This window comes from Aulostomus chinensis, chromosome 14 (genome assembly GCF_037954235.1).
Source record: "Aulostomus chinensis isolate RoL2024-O1b breed Wild chromosome 14, RoL_Achi_v1.0, whole genome shotgun sequence".
Classification (NCBI taxonomy): Eukaryota; Metazoa; Chordata; class Actinopteri; order Syngnathiformes; family Aulostomidae; genus Aulostomus; species Aulostomus chinensis.
Genome location: NC_141333.1, coordinates 22,661,956 through 22,682,862, shown reverse-complemented (window position 1 = coordinate 22,682,862; position 20,907 = coordinate 22,661,956). Strand labels below are relative to the sequence as shown.

General features: G+C 47.1%; 1 protein-coding gene across 2 annotated transcripts in view; it reads left to right on the top strand.

The window, feature by feature from the left end:
* Positions 1–20,907, top strand: part of palld (palladin, cytoskeletal associated protein) — a 44,693-nt gene that overhangs the window by 5,246 nt on the left and 18,540 nt on the right. For both annotated transcript variants that reach the window (XM_086224563.1, XM_086224562.1), the window contains exons 2-9: positions 11,679–11,854; positions 12,028–12,094; positions 12,836–12,953; positions 13,042–13,104; positions 15,360–15,501; positions 15,742–15,765; positions 16,242–16,361; positions 17,024–17,483. In XM_086224563.1, the coding sequence (XP_086080689.1) occupies positions 11,679–11,854; positions 12,028–12,094; positions 12,836–12,953; positions 13,042–13,104; positions 15,360–15,501; positions 15,742–15,765; positions 16,242–16,361; positions 17,024–17,483 (1,170 nt within the window). The remainder of the gene's footprint in view (positions 1–11,678; positions 11,855–12,027; positions 12,095–12,835; positions 12,954–13,041; positions 13,105–15,359; positions 15,502–15,741; positions 15,766–16,241; positions 16,362–17,023; positions 17,484–20,907) is intronic.

Sequence of the window (20,907 nt, the reverse complement as noted above, 5' to 3'; positions counted from 1 at the left end):
CAGTAGTTTTTTCTTTTCTTTTGCCATCCACGCGGAAGTCAAACAGTTGACTACAGACTGCATGAGGGGTGAACACAGATAAATGGTCTGTTTAAAATACCCTCTGCTGTAGTTTCTGGGGGAGGGAACGACCACGCCACAACACTGACTCACGGCTATGCTGAGAAAACACAAAGACATGAAGAAAATTCATTCCGTGTTCGTTTTTCGTCATCGCGTCTTCTTTCCCTCCTGCAGACTTTTTAAAATCCTTCCTTTGTTCTCTCAGGGTTGAGAGTATCTGTGAGCGTGGCCTCCCGGCGTGTTGTTGCAGAAGTTCTTACTGTACTGGCAGATGGCTGCAGTAGCCCTTCCTCCTACGTTTTGCGAGGCAGGCTGGGTATGAGGTCATAGCAGGTGACCCAGTGCTGACTCATGACGTGGCCCCACTGTAATGCTGACTGTTTGGCCTGTTGCAGGAAGGCCATAACTTTTAATTCTCCCTCTTGGGCTCATTTGATCTCTACAGGAGGAGGGGAAAGGAAAAACACTGGTATTTTTATACCTGTTTCTCTTTTCAATTTTAGCAAGCATTATGTCATTGTACATTTAAACTCCAAATAATAAGAGAGTCTGGAGTGACCGTGGGGGGTGCACTTATGCTTCAAATGAGCGCTATATGAGGGCTATTTGACCGAAACTTAACATTCCTGGAACATGAAAACATGTTTAGGACGTATGGAGAGTTAGCACGTTGATGTGAGGCAGTCACTCTGACGTGCGGCCTGGCTCTCGCCGTGCTGATACCTGAACAGAGCTCACGACCGTGTGTGTTACATGTTTATGGTATCTGCTTGTTCACTTTGCGAGTTTGATCTGATGCTGACCACCTCTGAGCAGACCTCTGCTGTCCAGTCAGGACTGGTGCACGTTACACACTCGTAGGCATCAATATATCAGCAGTTAAACGCTCGGATGGACGAACGTCAGCACTGTTTGTCAGTGGTGTGTCAACTGTAGCTGTGATGAATGGATCTGTCCGGGCTGAGCCTCAGCAGTGGCCCCTGGCCTGCTGCTGGCCTGGTGACTGGGTGTGAAGTTTCACCCAACAAGGTGAGAGTTTTCCTGCTCCTCCCCCCACCCGCCATCTTCCAGGCTTCTTACTCATCACACACAGTTATGCTTATCCACCTAATTCAGTCACACCCTCTTGCTTACACCGGCGTGAACCAAGACAAACCTGAGATCCTATCGACCGATCAATATCTCCTCTTGACTCCAGAGCAAACATGCAATATCATATAAACGCTTAGAGGATGAAGAGACATCAACATGTGAGAGATGGTCAACAGCCTCCACTGGACAGTATCAATAAATCAGTACAAAACTGAAACAGTTTGATCGGGAGAGGATTGAATAGGAAAGGAATACGATCATGTAAATCCTTCCATGAGCGGATCAGTGACAGTTGAAGAAGTGGAATACCAGATTTATTGTGAAGCATGTCTGCTGTGGACAAAGGCGGCAGTCATGCACAGCAGGAGGATGGTAATCTAAGACAAGTTCAACAGGAGGATGAGCACAGGACGCTACATAAATCTTAACTGGGAACTGAAGCCTCTCCTCTGTGCTGCGGGCCTGCTTGACCTCATCTGTAAACATGCACACACTTAGCATGACCATTAAGCATGTCCGTCAAGCCTTCCGTGCTCAGTGACACGAGCAGACTTCCAGAAACTGCTCTCAGCCAGATCACGACCGCTCAGATTACGTAGACTTCAAAAAAATGGGCCAGAAATATTTCAAGTGTTGCACAGAAAACTTCTCCTCGCTTCAAGTTTGGAGCCACATTTCTTGAACGTGTTACCGACAGTAGCGAGGACGCCACTTCCTCTGTGAGACACCGGGGTCCTGTCTGTCTCGTCAACACGCAGCTCAAGTTTGTGGGTCTGAGTCATGGGGGCCTCAGGTCTGTTCCACAGCTGGCCTGGGAACAGTGAGCACTGGCCCACATTCCTCTGCTCACCTGTTAAATGACTGCTATTCATCATGCTTGATAAGGCATGGCCATTAGATTCAGCTTACACTAATCTGCCTTTTGATGAGATATTTTCGGCTGTTACTCTTCATGAATTCCTGCCTGGTTGCCCAAAGACCCGTGTTTGATGTTGAGCCCAATTCAATTACTATGTATCACTGCTTTTTCTGTGTGTGTGTGTGTGTGTGTGTGTGTGTGTGTTTGTGACAGAATCCATCTTAAAACTGTAAGAAATGTGCACATCATGTACAAAAGAAGTGTCCACGTTCTTGCACACAAAGTCCGCAGAGGGATGCTTGATGAGAGGTCACATGGGACTCGTAAACACAAGTCTTCCTTCCCATGTCCATGTGACAGGATAACAGCTGTGTGAATGTTAAACTGTCTCTCACAGAAACCCAACATATCCATTTTGTTCTCCCATCTCTCTGTGTTTGTATTCTGCCTATCGCTTGTCTACAGTTTCTCTCCTGGGGGCGACAGTTGGCGTGGGGTGTCTGCAGGGTTTGGTTTCGAGTCAGGAACGAAAGGGAGGAAGAAAGGAAGTCACTCAATGTGCGGTGTGATCAAAGTCCATAAAAACTGAGAGATGGGGGGGGGGGGTCACAGAGCTCAACCGCTCTTCAGCCGTCTTTAATCTCTGTGGCAGTAGTTTACGGCATTATCTCATCCATGCTGTCTACACCATAGAGCCGACGAGGAAGCCAGAACACACCTGGAGAAGCGGTCTGAGAGAAGCTGTTATGGAAACAGATGTCTTCTCATGTGTCTGCAGCGAGGTTGTGGGCGGCCGCTGCTGCTTCTTCAGTGTAAAACCATCTTGACTCAGCAGATTTAGCTGGAGATCAGGGTAGAGAGAAACTGTACGAAGGAGAGAGTCTATCTGTATCGAGCTGTAAATGACTCAGAGCATGTGGCTGCAGATCTGCTCTCTGTGGTCCATCTAATTGTTGTTCCCAGAAAGTTATGGTACATACCTAAAATTAGGGCCGACACAGACGGTTATGTGGTTTGTCTCCAGCTGTAATTGCTCAGTGTCAGGAAGATCGATGAGTGTGGGAATGCAAGTATTTAGAAACTTGTAGATTGATTAAATTTGCTGCAGCAGAGCAGCAGATTTAAACGTTCCTGTCGAGGTGTGAGAACCTACGGTAGAAGCCCGCTGTTGCTTGGATGTTGGGGGATTCGTTTGATGAGATGAAACACAGAGTCTGTCAGGATTTAGCTCTCCACTGCCATGATTTAAATGGACCGCTAATAAACAGACAGGAATATTTGTAATATGGTCTCAGTGACCTCCTCTGAGCAGAGGCTTCATGTGTAAATAAGTGGGCTCATGTTTGCCTGACATGTTTAATTCCGGGCTCCTCTGGATGTTGTTTTTGTTGGTTTTCATGCTGGATTTATTTGACATATCCTCCAAACGGTATGACATCATGGGAGGACATGTCACTGTTATTGTTTATGCCATTTTGTCTCCTTGGAGAGGAAACAGAGATGGTCATGACAATATGTGTGTGATGTGAACTGACCCTTGAAAGACTTTTCAAACATGTAAGTGGGCGTGTTATTGAAAGCCTCAAAGGGTTGGTTGTTTGCGGCGTGACTGTGTGTTTGTGCTTTTTTCTTCTTCTTTCTTTTAATTCCTGCTGCTCCCTCTTCCTTTTTAAAATTCCTCATCTTGTTTTGTAGACAGCGGAGTGTTCCTGAGGAGGCTGGTGTCAGTCAGGACGTAATGAATGGGAACATCCTGTGACTGTAAAAGCCTTCCTCTGATTAACTCATGTTTTATAGTTACTTAGGTGAAGTACGCTGCCTTTCATGTTGTTAAAAGTACAAACCAGGGCAAATTCCTTCACAAACCAGAAGAATTTAAATAAGAGAGCCATGTGATTGATTGCAATGGGTGCCACATGGGACAGGACGTTGTTAGGTGTGTTTTTATGTCATGCACTCACACGGAGCAGATCCTCCTAGAAACAAGCACCACAAATAATCCCACTTGCCAAGTCCCAGTGGGGAGGTCTCAGGGTCCCCCTGGTCCAAAATATCACCACCAGTTGTGTGTGTGTGCGTGCGTGTGTGTGTTTGTGAAGAGAGCCCCTGCAAAGAATAAAGCACACCACACCCTTTCATTCTGAACTGGACTCTGCATCAGTCCTCTGGCTCGGCACCAACCACAAATACTACATTTATATCTGCTGACAGAAGGGAATTCGGTGTTAGAGCTCACAGGAATACTATATGGTCTCAATTTGTGTGTGTATGTGTGTGTACAAAGCATGACCAGACACAGTAGCCACAGCCATCTGTCTTGGACTTGCCAGGTGCTGCCAAGTCAAAGTGGTCTATTTAGATCCTGACTTACCCCGGCTATTTTTGCCCAGGCCTAACTGGGCTTTTTAAGTGGCCTACTCAGTTCTGGCATGTGGGGTTTGTCAAGCACGGGCCCCTGTTTTTGTGACATACTGTATAGCACCGTCATCTTTTATTTTCATCATTTCCCCAGCAGGCTCACACATCAGAGCCCCGCAGGTTTCCATGGTGACCTGGCTGGAGCCCAGCAGTGCTTTCGATGGTCAGCAGACTCTGGATTGTATAGAGGCATAAAAACAATCACAGGTTTTGTTGTTTCTTTTGCAGACAGATTTCAAGAAAACAGCTGGACCACAGCATGTGTCCTATCTGGGGAGGGTTATCTGTGTTTAGTCTGAGACGCGCACATGAGTCAAGAGGATGAGTTCATTAACTGATTAATTAGACTAATTCTGTCTGGGCACCACTGAAGATTTTTGTTTTTCAAAAGATCCTGAAATATATTTTGCTGTCCCCACTATCTCATGTGGAATTTGGCAGCTCTTGGCTGCTCCCTCCCTCTGAACCCTCTGCTCAGTCTGAGCATTGTGTGTAAACATGTGTGTGTGTGTGTGCATATATGTGTGTGTGTGTGTGTGTGTGCATATGTGTGTGTGCGTGTGTGTGTGTGTGTGTGTGTTTCAGAGTGGCAGCCCTGGTGTGAGAGTGTCAGTGGCTCAGTGTGTGTCATGCTGACAGCAGGAGAGTGTCTGAGTGCAGCCTGAGAACAAGGAATTCATTAGTGACTTTGATTCGGACTGACTGGAAGCAGCGCAGTGCCTCAGGTATGAAGACAGGCGGTGGGGAAATTGGTTTCATTTACTAACTCGTACTGGATGATTGTAGTCGAACCGTGCAGTGTTCTTTCAAGGGAGACGATCAGACTTTGAGCTCTCTTTATTCTGAGAAGAGATTCATGTCATCTTCAACCAGGGGGAGGATTCCTGGTAGAAGTTTGACAACTTTTACTTTCAAAAAAGGTAGCACTCCATTATTATTTATTGTACCTTACAAAAAAACAAAACATTAATTTCTCTGATCCCTGTGGTTAGTATTACAATGTGTGTGTGTGTGTGTGTGTGTGTATGTGTGTGTGTGTGTGTGTGTGTTTGTGTGTGGGTGGGTGGAGGACATCCCCATGGGTGCCGAGGTGTGTGCATTTGTAGGTCAGCTGCTGCACATGTGTCACTATTTCTGTTCATTCCTTGCATCCCCATGTCTCCTTCCGTCTTCCTTTCTCTGACACACACACACACACACACACACACACACACACACACACACACACACACACACAAAACACACTGCTCTGACAGATACCGTTTGTGTTTGCTGATTGAAACTGAAAAACTGCATGTAAAGTATTTGTATGTAGTACTGTAGTAGTATTAGGTGCAGAGCCCTGTAACGTCCACATGAATACTTCACATTTTCACTGAGTCCCACAGTGATTCAGCCTGCCAGCGTGGCTCACCAGTGCTGAGCTCTGCTCTCATGTAACGCACCAGTGGACCGCGTCTGTTGATGAACAACTATGAAGGAGACCTTGCCAGCTCTGACCCCCCCGTCACCCCCCCGGTTCAAATTCCTAAGAGAGAAATGCCCTCCGTGGCTTCCGGTCAGAGCTCTGCTGTCATCTGCAGCTGTCTGCCGTCCGGAATATTCCAGTGAACTGTGACCCCCGATCCTGCGTTCTGGTTAGCAAGGCCCCATCAGCCAATGGCTGCTGCTGTTTTATTGTGCTGGATTCCTGCATGCATCATCTTTAACCCACTGACATTTGTGATTTTTTCCACTTTAGACTCTTCAGCTGAGCTCAGGCTCAAGTCTGGATGGCTAATACTTCCTGTTTGTCTCAGACTACATGTCAACACTCCAGGAAGAGACTGTAGCCTATAGTATGTCCGTTGTATATGAATGATTCAGCAATGCAGAACTAAGGTAAACTATGGGCCTCCAGATGCTCGATGAATGCTAATCTTCAATTTGATCTGGTCTGCTAATCTTTGCAAGTAATAAAAGAGGCCGGAGCAGCGCTAATAACATTTTTCCATTCATGGAGGCAGAACACAATGCACTTATCATCACACGCCAACATTAGACATATTGAACTGGCTGGGCAACACAAAGTTGATGATGCTAATGAAGAGTAAACAGTTAACGAATGTGTTTGGGCTCAAGCTGCTGCTGACAGATGAATGTGAGCAGTGCCTTCCTAGAACTCTGCCTTGAGCTTCATCCACCCACAGGTGCTGTGACTCAGGATCAAGCTGCTCAGTGCTCCAATATGTCTACTGACTATTGGCAAACTAAATGCTTGCTTAGTTGTTGTTTTTTTTGTGTGCCGGGCAAGTTGTGTACAGTTAGTTTATTTAAGAAATTTAAATGCAGATAGCCAAAAGGGCTGCAAATTGGAGAGAGCAGGATTTCTTTCCCTTCACTTCCTCCATTTGCCAGTACTGCCACATTACACACCTGGAGGGCAGGTAAATAATGTGCGTGTGTGTGTTTTGGGGGTAGAAATAATTTGATGGAGGTTGTGTTTTCTCTGGTTCTTACAGCGCTTCATCCATTGTTGGTTCAGGGCGAGTGTGTGGGGAAGGGGGGCCTGCTCTGCTTTCCCTCCTGTGTTTGCATGAATTAGGAGATTTCTCTGCTCTGATAGTAAAACTAACATCGCTCGCTGGTGTTTGGACGGTTTCACTTGACCTCTGTTGTAGTTTGTAATTAGGGATAAAGACAGCCCAGATGCCGCTCCGCTTGTCCACTTGCACTTTGCTTGACTCTTGCGGTTTGTAGTTTTGAAAGGGAGCGCCGAGAGACAACTGCGGAGTAAAAAAACCAGGAAGTGCTCATCTGTTTGACTCCTGCTCTTCATCCTTGACAGCTGATTCGCTATTAGGAGGGTTTTAGGGACCTTGTCACTCATCCTGCCTGTCCAGGTCATTTGGTGACAGAACCTTCTTATTTCTTGTTCTCCTCCCTCTGCTCCGGCCTCAACTCGTTTGGGTTTGTGGTGAAACTGAGCCTGGCTTCATAAAATTTTCCATCAACAGCAGCAAATAACAACAGGGTCAGGCAGGGAGAGAGTGGCCCTCAGCACGCACAAAGCAGACCAGGGCAGTGTGCGTCGGTTTGGCCTCCTCGACAGAATTCTCCCTCCATCAAAATGGGAATAGGACCATCCGCCTGTTGATACAAGGCATCATCTGGCCTCCATTGTCTAAAATGAGTGTATAATTGCTTTCTCGCATGCGTTCTTCAGACAGCTGGTGACAGGATGGCTGATGGTGATGGTGGGATGTTTAGTCACCGTTGTGGCGGGGTGGGTGCCTCAGGGTGGGAGGTGAATGAGGAGGTGAGGCTTTACTTATGAAGGCTGTAGACTCGCCGCTACGTTGTGTGCATGCGATGAATAGATGTGTTTTATAATGGTATTGTATTAAGAGGAAATGGGCGGATGAACTGTGCCAAGAACCTTCCACTTTTACTCTCAGAGCACTGAGTGACTGCTATTCTAACACACCCTGCTTCCCCTCCAAATGAGCCTGTTCATGGTGGAGCTGCTGCTTTTCGCCTGCTGGATTGTCTCAACATAGTACACACACACACACACACACACACACACACACACACACACACGCGCACACGCGCACACTGGAGAAAACAGCCTATGATAGTACCACGTTCAGCACATTCCACAGAAATGGAGAGGGGATTAAATAAGCATTACCGTCTGTCTCTAAATTAGTTTACTCAGTAATTATGCATAATGGTGGATCATTAAGGTTGATTAATAAGAGCTTTTATTGTTGTGCTTGTTGGGGATGGTTTGCGCTTCCTAGTTCATGCTCAGGCAACACCCAGAGGAGCGCAATCTGTGTCTCTCTCTGTTTTCAGTCAGATTGTGCCCAAGTAAACAGACATTTCCATTCCTTCGCTCCTGCTGAGCAGCTGGTCTGTGTTTTGGATGCAGCAAGAAGAGCTGGAAGCCACTTCCAGAATCCTGACCTGCAGAGACTGTGGTACAGCTCAGTAGAACTTGGATGGCTGATTGAACTGCTGGTTGATTTTTGAATTTTTTGACTTGACTGTGTGAAAATAGGTTCAACTTTTTAGCCACTTGAGTTGCTTGAAGCTGCAGTTGCATGGTGTTGAAGCCTGAGTACTTTTGACTCAACTCGACCACCACGTGCTTCCTCTGACACACGTCAAGCCCTCCGCTGCATCTTCCTTGCATGTGGGGTGTGTGTGATGCTAACCCCTGACCAGAGGGGGCGCCAGTACAGTGACCAGAACACAAACACCCTCATCCAGCTTCCCACCTGCAGACACAGCCAAGTGTGTCTGAAGGGACGGCTGACCAGGCTGGAGATTCTACGGGGAACCAAACCAGTGGCCCCCCTGCTGGCCGCTGCACTACCTGGACACCCTGCAGGTTACTGCTGATGTGGTGTCATTTGAAGTGACCGAATTCAGCTCAACAACAGGCATTACTGCCAAAGAGGACAAAGTACTACAACAGATGTTTGTTTTGTGGTCTTGAGTATTTTGAGGAGTGAGATGTTTTTAGGTTGTGTTTCTTTCCCACCGGCATCTCATCAATGAGACAGCCACAAGAACAAGGAGCAGTCAGCCAGTGGAAAGAAGAAGTGACACAGCACGTCAGTACCGCTACGATAATAAATGAAAGATCACTTTGGCCAGAAAACGTCGAGAGAGCAAATGTTAGTGAAATAAACTAATAAATCAAGTCTGCTGCTCAAGACTTTGAGTACTTTTCAATTGCTTCAACAGTACTAGTTGCAGGTAGGAAATCGCATGAGCTTTATTTTCCATGCAACTTGACAGCTAAACAGCGTTTCACCTTGTAAAGCCATCATTATGAGGATGATGATGATGATGATGATGATGTTGTACAGTATGTTGTTGCATGGAAATGCTTGTGTTGGGTGCCGGACAGATCCAGGCCACCTTGAGGAAAGCCGATCCCTCCGGTTTGCTGGCTTCTTTTCTCTGCAGTTATACAAAAGACTCAATACCTTCAACAGTCTCAACACACCCTGCTACAGAAACCATAGTCATTAGTTTAATGATGTCATGTGTTACAATGAGCCAGTAAACGAGGGGGGATTCGTATTGTGCTGTCCACATGTGATACGCATCAAACTCAAAGCATATGGCTGAGAAGTTTATAGTGATTAATGCATTCTTATTCATGCCTCAAGTGACTTAAAAGAACTCTGGGAGCTTCCACCAACAAAAGAAACCTGAGTTTCTGGAGCAAATTCCCAGCAGACATGGCAGTCACCCAAAGGAGTTGTTTTCCCTCTTCTCTGCCTGGCTGTAATGCGGAAAAATGGATTTCAAAACCACACAGACATATTGGTTTGCTCGAGCAATCAATTTTTTACTACTTTTACTTTCTTTTTTTACTGCTGCGTGCTCATTTCTACCGAGCTATACAATATCCCTGTCTTGTGGCGGTGTGTTTCTGTCTGGATCTTGTGGGTGTTTGAAGTGTGGCAGATGACTCTTGGCCTCTGCCGGCTGGAGGGCGGACACACCGGTGGATAAGGTCTCCCTGCTCGTGCCATGAACAACTCTTCATTAGTCTCATGTCACAATCCGCTTCCTATCATTTAACACTCCGGCGTCTGGCTGCGTGTTAAAGCCAGCCAAGTTTCCATTGTTTCACTTCATCCAGCAATAAGACAGAGGAACCAGGCCGGCCAGGAGGCGATTGTACTGAGGGTTTGGTGTCAGAACAGCGGCGGAGGCACTGCTCTGCTCCACCTGTCAGAGCTGATTAGTCTGATGTCTCCTGTCTGACCTGACTAATACACCTCTTGTTCCGGCTCTTGTCATTCGCTTTCTCTGTCTGGGTTCCACCCGTCAGGTGAGAATCCTGCAGCATGAAGTGTTGTCTGAATGTTTTGGGGGTTAGTTGTCCTGCTCTTTCACTGACACAAGAGTGAGTAAGATCAGTTCATCACCATGCAGCAGGATTTTGAGACTCCAGGATTGTTGTAATTGTCGTCAGGTCAGGGCTCTGGACAGGCAGAACAGCTGCTCCTCCAGTGTTGTTTGAGTTCCGGCTCCTCCTCCTGTCAACGCAGACCGTCTCCTTTGAAAGACAGTGGACAAATTGTGACATTACAGGCAGGAACTTTGTGTTTAACAGATCATGGTGATGAGAATTCTGCTTTAATCACAAACGTGTGATAAGAGATTAGACAGACGAAGCTGGTCTCATCCCTCCTGGGTCCCAGATCAGAGCCTGCGTCAGCAGGTCCCGGGCACATGGTCCACACAGGTGGCAGCCCAGACACACAGGCCTCTGATTGGAGGGAGGGGAAAGGTGTATCTTCTTCCCGTAACACTGCTTCTAGTCACAGCCTCGGGGCGGCTGACGTTTGGCAAATGAAGTCAGACGTGCCCGGAGGGTGTGTGAGTGTACGAGTGAGGCTCTTGATGTGAGTTCGATTGGCAGGCCTCCATCATATCTGGCAAAGGTGTATTTAATTTCAGGTTTTGTCAGGAAGAGTAATGACCTTCTTTGTCAGATGCATTTCTCTGTCTGGGATATACATGTCTGCCTTTACTGGAATATGCATTTCTGTCTTTTAGAAAAACATGAAATTAACATTCAGCCACAACAAGAACCCTTTTCATAGAGTATATGAAGTATTCATTGTAGCGAAATCTGGCTCATATCAAATAAAATGGCATGACTTTATCTTTCCACTGATTCTGGCTGAGTTACATTGGTAAGAAAATGCATTAAATAAATAAATCTGATTAGCATAGAGCTTTGTGCCTCCTCCTGTTCTCGGTTGAATAACTCGCAAGGTTCTGATCAAAAACAAAATCCAATAAGATAGTAATAATAAACATAGCGAGCAGAACACAAAGACATACCCAAGCGTGGAACGTGAAATTTGACAAACAGATAAAGTTAAAATGGTCCAAAAAATGTGGTCAGTATCACATGTGTACTTCATCCACCAATTCAGTGAATAAAACACTGCCATTTACTCCAAGTTGTAATAGGAAGGTCATAAAGGATCCCACCAAAATGAGGATTTCTAGATCCTTGACAGATCTCCTGCTGAAATTAAGGTGAAAACTCCACAAATGTGATCTCTTTTAAACGATAAGTGAAATAAAATTAACATTTTACAAATGTCTAGACCCCATAATGACCATGACATACGTTGCTCTGGACTAAAGTGCTGACTGAACACCCTGAAAGTGACCGTGGCTGCTGTGGCTCCTCCTCTTCCTCCTCTTCCTCCTCCTCCAGGTGGTTCTGCGAAGGCCGAGAGCTGCACAACTCTCCTGACATACAGATCTGGAGGGATGGTGACCTGCACACACTGGTGATCGCCGAAGCCTTCGAGGACGACACGGGCCGTTACACCTGCGTGGCCTCCAACAGCCTGGGAGCAGACAACACCTCAGCGGAGGTCTACATTGAAGGTCGGCACTCTTCTCGCTCTGTTGGCTTCTGTAGGGGGTCGTTGGCTGTATTACCAGACTGTTGATATGTAGCGTGAAAGCTCTTGCAGAAGAGCGTTGATGGGAATTCTAGTCATATTAGAGTAACACAATTCAATAGCAGTAAGAATGACAATGGTTCCGTCTCTTTCCAGGAGCTTCCTCATCTGACTCGGACGGAGAAGGAGCAGGGTCCAAATCCAGATCAGGAAATATGCCTCAGTATGTGTATTTACGCATGATCCCTTGTGACCTCTGACCCTTGAACTCTTGACGTTGTTACCTGAGCCCTGCAGCAGCTAATCAGGTCTGTTGCTATTTAACTAGGCCCTTAAAGAGGTGAAACCCTGATCCGGTACACGGCCACAGTCTCAGTAATGAGAGGTGAAGAGGGTTAATATGGTAAAAAATACCCCTGTCAGGCTCGTCCCTTGCACTTATTTTCAAATCTTCAACCTTGCACCCCTCACCCACCTTTGCTCCCTTTTCCTTTCCCTCCGTGTTCTGCTGTATTTTGTTGTTAGCGTCACTCCCACATGCCCAACTGTCCTGGGACCATTAGGTCATTTACTCCTCGCCTCTCTCAAATTAGCTCTTTAGCCATGCCAGTGACATCAGCTGGGCTGTCGGTGGGTCGGTCCACAACTTTGGTCCCGACTGAAGAGTCTCATTAGGTTTCATGCAGATATTCAAGGTTCTTCATCATTTCCCCTGCTCGTGATTGTTGACGGGACTTGCAGCTCCAGGTGCACTGAGGGTTTAACTGCTGCCCTCTTATTTCAATGATTTTAGCTATGCAGTCATGTACTTCCTGTTTTCACACCAAAGCCAAAAGCACTGATGCCATCTCGTCTACGGCGGCGACCGTTTGCTCTGATTTAAATGCCATAGGGATTTGTGATCTTGCTACTTTTTTAGGAAATCCTTTGCTTTGCGCACTGAAGATTGTTCTGTTTATTTCAGAGTTCAGAAGAAGACCACCTCAATGTCCCTGACTATACGCTCATCGTCACCCAAAACCCCCGAGGTCCTCCCTCATCGCTCCACGCTGGTCCAGTCCCTGTCTCAGCCCCCGCAGCGAGTAAGGCAGCGACAGCAGAGTCATATAAGGTTGTTAACGAGGTCAAAGGTCAAGACAATTCAAAGAGGACGTTTGTGTTGATTTCTAGATCCAGAGCCCGGTGGCATCACTGTACGGTGCCGACATGTCAGGCCCGCCCGTATTCACCAAGGTAAGTTCACATACATCTACTCTGAATACTGCTACTACTACCAGTACTAGTACTACCACTGTTTGTTGGCTTGCTTAAAATGAAGAAATTCACTTGTCTGTATGGAAAGAACCTGTTAAGATCTGACCAATCAGAGTGGTCAGTCCCTCCCAGCCTCAGGCTCAGCTTGATGATATTAAACTGATGTAAAGCTCTTGCAGCGCAGCATGGTGCTCTAATCCTACTGTTGGTGGTTTGGGATGCTACTGTAATGATGCTTATATGGAGCCAAAATACATGTCATGGTCGAAAATAAGCGGAGTAGAAAGATCTGCTCCCATTCACTGGCAAGGCCTCTCTGCAGAACCATCACGTTCCCTCTCACCAGACTTGGAACACTGGGGGCATTCCTTCATGTTCCGAGGAACTGACATGAAACAGACAGGACCTTTACCCAAACTGTTGCCACAAATTTATAAACACACTGTTGGCTAAAATGTCTTGTATGCCACAGCATTAAAAATTTCCATTAAAAGTTGCAATGGAACAAAAGAATAACATGACAACATCTCCAGTTACATGTAGAAGCAGTGCAGTCATACACACTGAACCTGGGGCACAAGTATCAGGACTCTTTGCAGTTCTGTAATAGCAGAGTTGTGGTTTTCAGCAGTGGGAGTCAGATAAAACAGAAGAGGCTCCAGTACCAGCTCAAGAACGCCCTTCCCTCCTCAGACCCCTCAACACTCCGCCGTCAGCCCCCGGCTCCGCTCCCTCAGGCTGTGGGTCCTGTGATGGCAGGATGGAGACGGGCTGAGGCACAGCTTCTAACGGCTCTGCCAGACCCGCAGGGGTCAGGTGTCACTCTCCTGCAGCCCTAAATCATTTCCCACTTCATTACAAAAAGACACCAGTTTTTCTTCACCCCTCGCCAGCGCCTTTACTCACCGTGGCAGGGTTTAATCACCTCACTGAGAGAATGTTTGCCTCTGGTGGAGTCAGCACTGTGATGACACACACACACACACACACACACACACACACACACACACACACACACACACACACACACACACACACACACACACACACACACACACACACACAGTCAGATTCATGATATATAAGCTCTCGAAAGGCTAAGACACACTGACAGTGAGAGACGATTCACCAGGAAACGTCACTCTGCCATTGTGCTGATAGCTGCTTCTTAATCCACCAAAACTATAAACTGTACAAAAACAGCAATAATAATATTGGTGATAATAATATTGATAATAATAATAGGAGATGGATGAACTGCTGGATGTCTGTAGCTCAGTGAACACTTGAGATTCCCATCACGGATCTGATTGGAGTCACTGAAGCTCCGCCTCTTTTTACTCGCTCCACTTTGACCACACCATCGTTTGTTAATTGGCCCCTGAGAACGAGAGTACTGCTGCTGTTTTACTACTGCTCATGTACGTTTTGAGAATCCTTCAGGGGAGAATGTTGGATGTTTAAACCTCAAGTATGTTGTAATTTGTATTTAGATAAATCCTACTTGAGCATTTACTCACAGATGACCTCTGAGGTGCCTCGCCGCTCTCCAGCTGTTGGTGCCCGGGCGGCCGGCGCTCCCGGTCCCCTCACGTCAGCTCTGGTGCACAAACATCAGCTGCTTCTCTCAGCTGGATATTTTCAAATTGAGCAAAAAGATCTCGTTGAAAGTCAATGCAGTACCTCGGGTGCTCCCTCGACTACTCAATAAAAGTACATTTACTCAAAAATAATTCTTCAGTCATGCAACAGTTTATTTAGTCTGCTCAGTTACTGTCCACCCCTGGATGTACTCGGTCACGAGGATGATGAGGAGGAGGAAGAGTGCGTCCTCTCTACTCCAGAACTCGTCACACACTTGTAGCTGAATGAATTTAAGAAAGTGAGATAAGAGAGTTGGTTCACATTAATGCATTTAAAAATGACCGAAAAAGAATCCTGCATATTCATGGCAAGTCTGCCATGGAGCTCCTTCACTGTTCTCAGGTACAAGCCAAGTTCATGCTGTAAGACTTTTCACAGACACAGAAAAAGACAGAGCAGACAGTCAGGTCCCCTTCTGCCAAATACTGAAGAAGTTTATCTCTTTGTCCACACAATCACACTCAAACGCTGTTTCACCACCGCGCACCATCATCCTCCATCTGCCCCTGCAGAGGGAGATCTTCTTCACCAACACCAACGCACCTCTTTCCCCTTCTCTTTCTCCTGAATTGTTCCCCTGGTTTTTGCAGCTGCTGCAGGATGCCCTGGCGTCTGAGGGCCAGGTGGTGGTCCTGGAGTGCAGGGTCCGCGGGAGCCCTCCTCTACAGGTCAAATGGTATCGCCAAGGAGAGGAGATCCCAGACTCTCCAGACTTCCGTATTCTCCAGAAAAGTAAGACAATGAAACCTGTTTCTGAAATGTTTGTGCTTTCACACTTGAGGACTTTCGAGCCCTCAGTTTGGTCTTACAGGCAGGAAGCAAAGCCTGAGGACTATTTGTTGACATCTACATTAGTTGAGCTATTTGAATGAAGCCCATTCTTGTCTTTGTTGACAAATGATTCTCATTCATAAATTGGGCTTGGCTATGCTAATAAGTCAATATCTGCCTTTGTTTTGTGTTTCAAATCAGAGCCTCGATCTGCAGCAGAGCCAGGTAGGTCCCTGCATCATGGTTTTATTTACCCATGTTCCCCTCGACAGTCACCGCTTACTAAGGGATTATTAACGGCACTCGACAGTTTCATTTTCATATGAAAACCAGTTAGTAAGTCTGAGTCTGTCAGACGGTCGGAGGGAGTCCCTGGGAACGTCTGAGAACTTGCATGAGCACACAGAAGACGACAACAGAACCTACTTATGTCAGACACTGAGTCAGAGGGCATTCATGTGTTTCCTATCAGTCTGAGTCACATCCCTGCACATCCGTGTGTGTCCGTCTGCCATGCGCATAAGTTCTCTTCCTGTCTGTCTCCGTGATGTCTCTGTGATGTCTCTGTGATGTCTCACTATGAACCAACATGACATTCCAGTTCATGCCTGTGCCGTCTTTAATCAGTCTGATCCAAACGTACCCTCAAACTTCTGGAATTGTTTTTTTGGTCGATAAAAGTGTGTCGATGTTTTTCTCAGAGGAGATCTGCACCTTGGTGATCGCCGAGGCTTTTCCGGAGGATGGGGGTTTGTTCTGCTGCACCGCTTCCAACCCGTACGGCTCCGTCAACTGCACAGCCCACCTCACCGTCACCGCAGGTGTGTGTAGCACAGACACCACCAGCTGGGTAGCTTGTTGTGACACGTCAGAAGCACCAAATAATGAGTCTCAAAGCTTAACTCTCCCCCAATTTAAAAGAGAAATTTCACCCAAAAAAGTATTTTCTGCCATTCAGGTACTAAAAAATAGGTGCCTCAAGCTCACAGAGACATTTTAGCTTGTTTCTTCAGCTTTTTTTATGCTCTCAACACTGTTTTTTGTTGTCAGACAGGCAGAACTGTCTCTCCCTCACTGGACATCTCACTGCTAGTTATGGATGCTCACATTGTCTCATTTGTATCCCAGAATAAATTACTGTCATTTGATCATGAGGAGTTCATATGGTTTCCCTCAGTGAGCTGAACATCTCTTATTCTTGTTCAGTTTATTATTGTGTCGTCTGTGTGGGGGGAAGAAAGAGAAAGCCATTTCTGAGTGTACCCTCACACACAGACGTGTATATGTGCAGTGCAGGAATCATCACACAGTCAAAGGAAAGGCTGAATAAACAGGAACCACATCAGCCTGAGTGGACAGATCTGCTGCTGAAGATCAGATCAGCTGGGATGCACGCAGCCTTGTGATCTCCATCCACTGAGGGAGGAGGGCAGCCAGGGAGGGACTAAACACTGACCAATTTCTTCTTGTTTATTTCCCTCAGGAACCGAGGACTCATCCAGCAACGGCATGTCTAGTGATAGCGCAGGCTTTGAGGATTCAGCCGCTTTCCCTCCTCCTCCCCCACCCACAGAGATCAGCCTCCTGGAGCTGCCACCCAAGATGCAGCCGCAGCCTGGTGCTGAGCTGGAGGTCTGGCCCAGCGTGTCAGCCCTGCCTCCAGCCCAGGTGGACTCGGAGGTGGAGGAAAAGGAGAAGGGGAACAGATCTTTACCCCAGAACGGCCAGCCCGTGACTCCCCCATCACCTCCAAGCCCACCTAAAGACACCACCCCCCCACCCCCACCTCCTCCTCCGCCTCTGCCCAATTCTGACCACTTGATGACTGTCACACCCAAAACTCCGGCACCGCTCAAATCAGATTCACCTCCGACCCCTGGAAAGCAATCTCCAATCCTGGGGAAGGAGGGTCCTCCGCTGCCAATCAAGCCTAAACCGAAGCTGTGAGTACTTGAATTTGTGGGTGTGTGTCTGTGTGTGGGGGGTGGAGGGGGTGGGGGGGGGCTGGCTATTTTAGGGCTGGTGGAAGTGATAGTGTTGTGAAGGGGTTAAAGGGGGAATCCCAGGCCCTTCTTTGAACAAAAGCATTCCCTCGGCTCTATGGTGGTGTGAGCGCGGCATCATGTGTGCCAGGGCGAGTCTGCCAGCTGCTGTGTGTGTGTGTGTGTGTGTGTGTGTGTGTGTGTGTGTGTGTGTGTGTGTGTGTGTGTGTGTGTCCATATGTCTGTGGCTGTAAACAGATCTGTGCGGCTGGTGCTGGAGGGCTCCTATTGTCCTCACCTGCCTGCGCGGCCGGGGACAATAGGAGGGCCTTTGTCTGCTGTTTTCTCGATCTCTTTCCTGAGAGCTCTGTAGGCATCAGGTCCGATGTCACTGTTGACAGTTGGGAAGTGAATGACGGTTTTCAATGTTCCAGACTTTTGTTGGTTCTCTGCCGTGAACGTGTTGTGCACGAGGTTTCACATGCAGTATTTCTTTCGAGCTTTTTTTGATTCAATGAAAGAACTTTACAGTGTTGCCGCGTTGACCCATTCCCACTCACGCTGGGAGTGGCGGCTGCCACACACACTGACCACCTCATGGCTGCATCTGGGTCTGAGTTCCATGTGCAAAGGGAAGGAATCATCATCAATCACTGATCAACAGTCGGATGATTGGCGTTCGTAGGAATGGCAGCAAAAATAGGTTCATGATGCTGATGCAATGAAATTGGTAGGTTGAGTTCTGAACCGTGAGTTTCTGATGACATCTGATGACCAAAATGCATCATCAACAAACCAATAACCCTGATTGATCGCAGTAATGATATGATATTGATCCAGTGTCTCAGAAGCAGAGCTAAAGCTTTATAACGTGTAGCAGCAGCAAGTATTTGGTGTTTTCTACTCATATATGGCTCCACATGTCACTTGCTCAAGGACCCTTGGATACAATCACTGGAGGAAGATCAAACTAGCGACCCTTTTGTTACTAGACAACTAGACGAGCCATGCTGCCTGGTGATGCAGCATCAGGCTGGCAGGAGGTGTTTCGAGCACTGCCTGGAGGAGAGGTCACCCTGCATCGCAGTTTTACTGTGGTGGAGTTCCTATTGGCTGGTTTGGAGATTTTATTTGAGCTTTTTTTGTTGCAGTTTTTTTAGATTAAGCTGGTCCCTTGTGTATGTTGTATTACTGTCACAGTACATGTCTTAATAATGCAGTATTTGTACTCTGATGGCGTGTAGCACTGTGACGTGCAGGCTATGTGGATGGCTGCCTGGGTGAAGCTTGGTCCGGTCTGGGTCCTCTGCATGTGCCCTGGCTCTCATGGAGGCATGTCTGCTGATGTTATGACTTGTTCATTCTATGATTCCAGAGCTGAGAATACAGAGGAGGAGGAGGAGGAGGAGGAAAATTGCAGGTAAATATTTGGTTGTGAGGGTGGGGTTAGCAAGGACTTTACAACACCAGACACAGGATCCCCAGTGGAGGTGGCAGAAATACACACATGCAGTACACAGCGCTGCAGCTGGGTGAGTCCCAGGCCGCTATCATCACCCTGGGGAATCAGATCTGATCATTAGATCTTTAATTAATATAAAATAATTATGTATGTTGGTGTTCGGATTCAACAGAATGAGCTACAGCCAACGTGATCCACCCTGTTATCTAGTTTACGGAATCAGTTGTTCCTCAAAGTTTAGATTTGATATTTATCTAAACTCTTGAGTGATGGATTAAACCACAATAAAAGTGTCATAAAAAGTCGTATATACAGCGACAAATATTGATGTGACATGATGCAGTCATGTGGCAGACAAGCATCAGGCTGCTCAGAGGCTCATGACATCAGCGCATGAGGGCTGCTGCTGATCTCCCTGCTCCTTCATGGTGACGAGAATCCTGCTCCTATCAGATGAAATTGTCATTTTTCAGGCTCATATCGAACATTTCAGAAAACATTTTTTGTGAGAAATCTGACTTTCTATGTGCTTTCAAGCTCTAATTTATGCAGCGAGTGTGTCGTTATTCTCAAAATTAAAAAGAAATCCACCGTAGGGTGTCAGCGGCAGCTGGTGTTCAGCATCCAGCGGCTGAAACACACCGGCAGTTTGCTTCTGAGCACGAGAGCTGGGTGACGTATGGACCGACACTGAGGGAGGTCTACTGCAGGGCTGTTGTATCACATCTGTATGACATCTGTCAGTGGTCTTCATGATTTGGCTCTACGTCGATACGTCACCCTGCAACAGCGTTCGTAGCTGTGAGAGTTTTGCTTCTTAACAAATATGGGATTAATCTTTGGCTCCGCGTACGATAAAAGCTGGATTTTCTTTCTCGCTCCAAAGAGACGGACGACCTGCTTCTCTCGCTGCTTTCCCGCTGTAACAACAAGAGAAACAGTCAGTCTGCCGCCGTGAAGCAGCTGGACAGCAGGAACCGTCGCACTCCTGCCAGCTCGCTAAAACAGCAGCCTTGCTACCAACCAGAGGTCAAGCTCCAGGTGACCTGTAGGCCCACCGCCCTCCACCCTGAGCCCCTCAGCCTCTCACCCAGTCCATCATATCCTGTTTGTTGGGGGGAACATCCTGTGCAGACTGATATATTACTTCTCTGTGAGCCACAAAGGAGTCAGCAAAGCCTGCAGCCTTTGGACATGATCCTCGCTGGTTACTTTAAGTGCATTTTTCTTTAACAGTAGTTTGTTTTTTTTGTTTTTTAATAAGCAGCGAGACTTTCTAACGATGCACTTTGTGGAATCATTTCAATCGACAGCATGGAAACTATGAGCCTCATTTCTTGTACTTGTACATTTACGCAGTGCCCTGAAGTAGCCAAACAGTTTCAGTGCTCGCGTGAAGGCAGCGGGGATCAGTATGGAGGGAGTTTCATTATTTAAGTGAGCCATTAGCTCGTGGAACGAGTCTAGAATGTATTTCCTCATCAGTGCAGTTTCCCAGTTTCCACTGTTCAGCTTTCACTCTCAAGTAAACTCGTGTGTCATGGTAGCGATCCGGGGCAGCTACACCACGTAGCACGACAGGCCAAACACCAGTGATTACAGCGTCTGGAGCAATGTGCTCATGTTGATAAATGGAGAATAATTCCTCCGCGGCCGTAGGTACAAAACAGTGAAAGGCAGGACTTCTGTTTCAATAAGAGGGAGCTGGTGAGATGGAGGAAGTAGTTGTGTGCCTTGGCTGGCAGGAGGGAGCCCGGCAGGCCCGACCTGTGAAAACAGACTTGCTGTTTTTCTGTGCCGAAGGAGGACGGACTGGGGTTGGTAGGTATGTGGGTTTGATGGCCATTGTTGATGCCAGATGTCAGGATAAGAATCAAAGGAAATTCTGAGGGGAGAGGCTCAGTTTGGCCAGCTGGATCTGGA